The following is a 7,816-nucleotide window of genomic DNA, read 5'->3' on the forward strand; positions in this document are numbered from 1 at the left end:
CAAACAAAAGTCCTATTCCGTGTTTTTTTCTTAACCCGTATTTCAAATGTTTATGTAACGTTAAGTTTTAATTTCTCGATATGCAATTTTCATGAATTCTTTGCAAATTAATGCTTTATTTTGAAATGTTTGATCGGGTAATTTTATGGTGAATAATAAAAGGTCAATTAAGTTCAACCGGAGATATCTAGATATTTCGTTACACTACTGCATATGTACCAACAATTTATTCATTATTTAATTATATGCAATAACTGATTAATCGGGAATTAGATAAATCTCAACAATCCATTCAATTTATCTGAAACAAACATTATTTTTAGCAGTGGTTTTGTTAAATTGTTACTTAATAATCATACAAAAATTATATCAAACTTGTCTAAAGTTTTGTCGTTACACATACCCCTGCTTGAGATTGAGAAATGGAGAAAGCTGCCAAAACAATTCGCAGGTTTGTCTTCATCTCTAATTCTCTATTCGTAGCTTTTTGTTCTAATTTCGTGCACATTTCTAAAGTACAAGGTCGCTATGAATGAATAATTCAGTTAAGCCTACCTTTCTTAAAACTGGTTGAAAATTCCAACCAGTCCAATTCGTATCGTAGTAGCTACGTTCGTTAGTTTAGTTACTGGCAACTGGTAAGCTTTTTATAATCGGATGGGCTTATGTGGTTTGTGAAAATATTCAATCGTGAAAATAAACCACAGACCTGACAGGTTACTGACTACTACGTTACGGAACGTTTTACCGTTTTGTAGCAATTGTGGCAATGCCAAAAGTGCCAAGTAGTTAGACCTACCTTTTTCGGTGGTGAGCCCCATACTGATACTGGTGTTGAGCTTTAGATATTCTAATAATGCTTTAACCATCAGGAGTGTGAAAAAGCTAATCTGAAACTAAACCCGAGTCCAGTTTATTTGTGACTAAAAACCAAACTGCAATCCAATGCAGTCCAGTTGCTGAGACTAAACCGCATCATCAGTTCGGCCCCATCAGTTAGTTACTGACTTATTAAAGCACAGTCCAGTTACTGACTCAACCAGAGTCTGGTTATTGACTAAACTGAAGTCCAGTTATTGTCTATACCACAGTCCAGTAACTGACTAAACTACATCCATCCAGTTACTGACTAGACCAAATCAAGTTACTGCCTGAACTATAGTCCAGTTAGTGACTAAAAACAAAAGTCTGGAAACTGACTGAAACAGTCCAGCATTAGACCAACTTGTTAGATAATTGGTTAGCTACTGGTATTTCAAATACTGATGATTACCACTAAGTCCACTATGAGGCTAAGGCCAAACTGTGGAGAAAGAAAAATTAGCCCAGCTTTCAACAAATGATCGATGACATTTTACAATTTTAAGGAGTAGCGTGCGCCTTCTGTCACTGACCGGTGGACATGGAAATCTCAATATGGTGATATCGGAAGAAAAAGACATTCGCAATACTTCAAAAGCTTTCATGGCTGCTCAAAATTCGGGTATTTATACATTTATTAGTTTAAACATCTATTACAGCAGTACGCGATTAACAAGAGAAATCCCACAATAGATACAGCCAAAAATGAAAAGTTCTATGGTAGAATGGTATATATTTCGAGCTATGTTGATAATATTATTAGCAAACATCGGGCGTACTAAGAACAGAATGAAATCAACGTAATATTTATTCAAGAATCAGAGTACATCATCCCATGTCGACAACTTATCCAAATGAGAATTTAGAAATTTTAATCGGAATATGAATTGAGATGTAGAATAAGAGATACAGGTTAAAGTGGTGTAAAGATTATCGATGAACCCGCGTCTGAATATGACAGAGCTAACAATGACAACATTTACGAATCGAATGGTTATTTTTGAATTGATTTATCATTTATATTCAGCTGCTCAGTACATGATGAAATGGGCGTTGCAAGAAGATGACAGAGCAATTCAGGTATACTTAATATTTTGTTACACAGAAAACCCTTGATATGGATGTATGCATTTAGTAGCTTTGATTTTGACTCCTTTTTTGCCGTTAACCTTAGGACGTCGTTTGTCAGATGGGAGAATTGAATATACTGTGGACCGAAGTGCAGCGTGAATTTACCGGTAAGGAATATATTTCTGAGCAGTTTTATTATTATTTCGCGATGCTGATTTTTTTTTGAATTTAGAAAAAAGTCTTTTTGTTTTCATTTCTAGAGCAATTGAAAATGTTCAAACAAATGTTCGAGTTGATATTGGAAGGAGAAAAACACATCGACCAAGCGCGAAATCATCTCGTACGTAATAATATCATTGTAGTACCGTCAAGTACAATCAAATTACGGATAGATTTTATTCGATTCTAAGAAGTCATCCGACATAGTTGTCCGGGAGAACACAAAATATTCCCTTTCTCGACAACTTAGATCTGGATCCCGATCAGAGAATTTGCTTGTACCAAACTATAGATTATAGATCGTTGATCTTTTGCATTTCTTGATCCCACCCTTTGGAATGCTCTACCCAAAAAACATTTGTTATGAGCCCAATTTAGTAAAATTCTCCAAAAGCTGTTAACTGGATTACTTAAACGCGCCTTTGAAGACCTGGAATGCATTTGAATGGAACATTTGAATTTGGCACTACATGAATATTATTTCATCTTCATCATCAATTGAGCATAGAATCCTCACTAAAATGCTGTCCAGTTATCCACTGCCCTCCTCTAAAAGACATCAATCCCAAGTGACGACTGCAAATCTGTTAATGTGAGGATCAACTGTTGCCATTTGTTGATTTTCAGGCCTTATGCGAACAGAAAGAAGGCAAAATCAAGAAAGAATTGAAGAAAGCTGCAAAGGTGAATATCACTCATTCATACTCGTTCAGGTTTAGGTACAAACACCCGGAGATAGTTGCTCAAAATTCAGTTTAAGTTAACTAGTGAACAGTTGACACGTCAGTAACAATTGAAAATCAATTGTTTTTATCCAACAATTATCAATAACCGACTTAACTTCGAGCAACTGACACCTATAAAACATAGAGGCAGCTGTATGTCAATTTCCATGTTCACAGAGTTTCTGTGTTACACATCTACAGCAAGCTGGTATAACCATTGCCGCATTGGCCAAGTAGACTAGTTCTATTGGTCTACTGGTTAGCTTTTGCTTTCTACTTACGCGACCCGGGTTCGATCCCCAGTCAGTGCATGTACTGGTAATTTCACTACGGTCATTTCTTATATCTGGTCGTTTTATCAATAATGAGGTGAAATGGGTTTCTGATTTCAGTTCGCCACTAACGACGAGATCCGATCTTTAGAAACGAAGCTCTTACAAGCCGAAAGAGCTAAAGATATCGCTAAGTTAGAATGTAAGTTGACTGCAAACAAACAATATCGAACTTCTATCTGTTGAATATCTTGTTTATCTATAGCATGGTTCCTACAGTACGGGGAAATTGGGAAAAAACTTACATCTTAAGATAATACTTTCCAGTTTCGAAATATAGCAGGGTGACCACTTACCAGGGAATTTTGTAAATTCACCTAGCTGTGGGGAATATAATGTGTATTCTGATATTTCGTTCGGTTGTTTTCTCAGTTGAAGATCGAATTCGCGAAAACGAAGCGATCAAGCTGACTCGGTTTCGCGAAGGGTTGATCAACGTTTCTCAGGCGTACATCGAGATGGGTAAGAAATGCGCGATCATCCACGAAGCGCAGCAGGATATCGCGTATCAGTTACCGGACGTTCAGGAGAAAGATATCGAGGATATAAAATATACTGGTGAGTACAAATTCATTACACTGTTCCCTCCACAGAGCTGCCAACTGTCCCTGATTATCAGGGACAGTCCCTGAATATAATATGGGAATATAACTTGCTTCCTCCGGCCCTGGATTGCCTGAGGTTATCACATGCCTGTTTAGACATGCATGTATGTCGGAGAGAATTTATTGGTCCTACAAGATTTTGAGATAAGCTGAAACTACAGAAAAAAAAAGAATTGTATCATGACTTTGCAAGACTTGGTGAATGGATGAACGGAGTGGCTTATTTCCGCAGAAAGTTTCCCATGATCTGACTTGACCCTTGGTGGTATGACCTGATTTGTATTGATTCTTGAATTTAGGTTCTGGTGCTACGAAACAGTACGTTTTAAAAGCTAAAGAGAAAATCAAGCAGTACAACAGACGTGCTCGCATACGAGCTTATAATACATCAGGTACGTGCGCGAATTCAGAGTCCTGTTTATACGAATACTGTACAGAGTGGCTACTTACTGTTGAGTAGACTCCAACAAACTCAGTAAAGTTTGAATCAGTTGCATGAAGTTGATAAACCCTCTCAGTGCTTCTACCGGTGCACCACATTGTAGTTATAAATCTAAGCAGTGTATCGGTTTAATTAGTTATAATCTCTATGGGAAGATGGCAGCACCTATTACGCAGGTGTTCTCTATCGGCATGCCTATTGCACGATACACTGAGGTTTTCAAATTATCCCCAGCTCCTCAGGGTAAAATCTGGTCAGCTCTGAAAGGGTTAAGTTAACCATTCGATAAGTACTGTCGTAACAATGAAGTTTTAATTGTCACTTAGTCAACTATCTGATGGTTTACTTGAATCAACTTTTAAGCAATTGGCCCCAGAGGCTGGTTCCATAGTCAAGATTTACCGGTTAGTCCAAAAATTAGTCTTAGAATTCAATCAAATCTAGTCCTACTTCGAATCTCGACTATGGAACGGGCCAGTAGTATTACAGCATATGTTAGGCAGATTTTGTTGGAATAATGATATTCTAATCACATCCAATTTCAGCCAATCAAGAGCCGCCGCCTCCTTATACGCCGGGAGACTTCTTTCAAGAACGCGTAAAACACACGGTTCAACTCGATCCTGAAATGTCGGGTATACAGTCACCGCTGACCACACAACAACAACAACAGCAGCAACAACAAGCTCGACTTCAACCAGATCCCGATAGTAACATGTTACTGCAATCACTGATCGAACATCCAGAAGTCGACGGGTCGAACATGCAATTACTGATCAATCCTCAACTGCAGTTAAACCTACAACCGGTGAACGATCGTTCTCGTATACCGGACGCGAAACCGCCGCCGCTGCTTCAACGCCATCGTCCTCCGCCGAAGATTCCCAAACAGCCTCAACAACATCAACAGCAGCAGAGAACGCCGGCTTCATCTTCCACGGGACGTCTGCCCGGGCACGCTCCGCCGCATCCCGCCGCTATTAAACAGTCATCGCAGCAGCCGCCTGCACCGGCAGTCGTAACGCCACCTTCTAGCTTCGATCGCGTCGAATGGGACTCGGATTACGAAGACGACATCGCCGACATGCTCGGCGCAGCGAAAATGTGAATACGCGCTTCAAATCGTTAGACGCTGTTTTCATCGGTTATTGTTTTATTGTTGGGATGAATACGGACAGTACCGAGGCCTGTTGATCAGCGATAACCAGCGGATGAAAACCATCGTAGAAATACAATTTCAATCGGCACAATTGTAGTATTCTCCGCTGGTTTACTTTATACAACTACCGTATTTTAAACAACTGGCCCTTGATGTTATTGTGGGATCTCATTATAAGTTTTAATCGGCTAACATCATTCGGACTGAAATGGGAGTTGAATTTGAAAAATTACTACGCGTTAAACCTTTCTTCTGTTGGGACTGCTCGGCCCTGTTTTTAAATTAAACCCGAGGGATAACACAATTGACTAACAATACAGTAGACTCCTCCTTACTCTGTTTTGGTTAATCGAACGCCTTAGATTTACCTGATTCTGAACTAGGCAAAATTTTGACGCTACATTGTAATGCCCAGTTAACTGCAGTTGAGCTAATCTTCCGTTTAAAGTCTGGGGTCAGTAACGTTGCTCAAAAGTTGGATGTTACTGGATAGCTGACAGTGACAATAATTACAACTGCATTCTTATCATGGTAGTTATGAGATGGTTAACTTAGACTTAACTTTTGAGCAACTGACCAGTGATGCCAACCCGCTGGTTTTGGCATGATTCTGAGTTTGTGACGGCATTCAGCATTATAGACGTCATAAATGTTTTTAGTCTGTTGATTTCGAAGAGGTTTGAGATAAAGCCGTGTACGAGTTCAGTAACGTTTAGAGTATCTTCTCGATGAAATGGCGTCCGTTGTAGTAACTTTCGGATATTAACCCGACCGAAGTCTTAGTTTTATTTTCAATTCAATATTAAAGATTGTTCTCATCGAGGAGAATTATATCGAGCTTTGATTATCATTATCGCCGTATGTTATATGCTACGAAGGTGCTTATTATTGCTATACTGATGTGTACATGTACGTAATGACGAATTATGCCAAGTTGTGTACATCATTGAACTGTACACAAACCATAACTTCAGGGAATACAGTTACTACCTATATAATGTATTACATGTGTTATGAAGCTAGACATAATAGATACATATTAGATATATACATAGTAGACTACTCCGCTTAGATCGAGTTTTTTGGACCTTGATACTTCGTTCGACTTTTGCGACATCGTAGTTGGATAGTACATACCCGTACATTTCATATCATAGACCTCTTGTGGCCGTGGGCTTTTTCCAAATTACAACGCCGTAATCACGGTCGAACGCAATAAGTTGTTTACATGACAGACTTGTGGCAAGTCGCAATCGAACAAGTGTGAGGAATACCCGTATAGAAAAGCTTTTTCAGCAAATATCCGAGTTGGTTCGATCCGATTTGTTGAGCAGAGGTTACTGTATAATGCTATGGATACTTGTAATGATGTAGTTTCTGTGACCTATAAGTGTTGATCGATATTTATTTGAATGTTATGTACGTTTAATTGGGTTCTGGAACAGAACGGCCCCTGATTTCGGTAGGAATTTGAACTCGGTTGTTGTAGGACATTTAGCTTCCATTCGTACATCCATAACGTTACTTGATATTACGGTTCTATATGGCTGATAATACTGGGATCAACTGCTTGTGAATTGACTACCATCATCGTTTGCCAGGGTTTGATCGCCTCCCGCCAAAGCTCACACCAACACAAAACCTCATCGCAGACCCTTCATAGGTCTATTACACCACCCAAGATTTCTTGGTAGAACAGGTTGCCTCCAGCTGCCACCAGTCTATGTATTAAGCCAATCAGATGCATTTTTTTCACCGGCAGATTCACTCTATCAATACCATGAATCTGATTGGCTAGATATATAGACTGGCGGCTGCTGAGAGTGGCAGCCTGTGCTTCAAAGAAATCTCGGGCGGTGTAATAGACCAATGAAGGGTCTTCAGCCAGGGTTGTGTTGGCGTGAGCTTTGGCGGGAGGCAATGAAACCCTGGTAAGTGAGGATGATTGGATAAATGAAAGAATTGTTGTCATTCAACTCTCGTTATTCGTGATGCAATATTTGGCCGATGTTTCTCCCTCTGGTTCGATGTTGTTCTAGTTTATTCTCTTGCTGTGAATTCGTAACGATATTATAATGATGTATATTATAGATATATTACACTATAAAGTATATGATACAATATAAAACTGCGTTGTTTCATTATTTATCATGAATTTATGTTGAAAATGGTAACAAATAAATAAAATGTTTCTCGATTACGTGACGTTAAACTTTTGCTTTTGTGAGGTGTCGCACTCTAGTGGTCGTCGATGGCACTGAATCATTGGATGCATTAGTCAACATACCCCGGTATGAAGGATTGTAGTTTCCAGTTCATGTGTAAGCTGTATCTAATCCCTTGCTACATAAGAATCGTATTTCTCTATCACCGCACTATGGTTACAACCTACCTTGTATTAC

General features: G+C 39.0%; 1 protein-coding gene across 1 annotated transcript; it reads left to right on the top strand.

The window, feature by feature from the left end:
- The first annotated feature begins 274 nt into the window (after positions 1 to 274).
- On the top strand, positions 275 to 7,567 carry LOC141913171 (uncharacterized). Its single transcript, XM_074804635.1, has 10 exons — positions 275 to 451; positions 1,368 to 1,483; positions 1,889 to 1,941; positions 2,036 to 2,099; positions 2,193 to 2,272; positions 2,779 to 2,835; positions 3,269 to 3,350; positions 3,581 to 3,766; positions 4,113 to 4,205; positions 4,801 to 7,567. Exons 1-10 carry the CDS (start codon positions 423 to 425, stop codon positions 5,361 to 5,363), a joined length of 1,323 nt encoding a protein of 440 aa, XP_074660736.1. The 5' UTR covers positions 275 to 422; the 3' UTR covers positions 5,364 to 7,567.
- Positions 7,568 to 7,816: the final 249 nt, after the last annotated feature.

Source organism: Tubulanus polymorphus, chromosome 11 (assembly GCF_964204645.1).
Source record: "Tubulanus polymorphus chromosome 11, tnTubPoly1.2, whole genome shotgun sequence".
Lineage (NCBI taxonomy): Eukaryota > Metazoa > Nemertea > Palaeonemertea > Tubulaniformes > Tubulanidae > Tubulanus > Tubulanus polymorphus.

What these genes read in the sequence shown, in the direction of transcription:
- LOC141913171 (XM_074804635.1), top strand. Translation starts at nt 423, where the DNA reads ATGGAGAAAGCTGCCAAAACAATTCGCAG. An exon ending in AGTGCAGCGTGAATTTACCG is followed by an intron (nt 2,100 to 2,192) that starts GTAAGGAATATA and finishes TTTCATTTCTAG; the next exon opens with AGCAATTGAAAATGTTCAAA. An exon ending in ACGAGCTTATAATACATCAG is followed by an intron (nt 4,206 to 4,800) that starts GTACGTGCGCGA and finishes ATCCAATTTCAG; the next exon opens with CCAATCAAGAGCCGCCGCCT.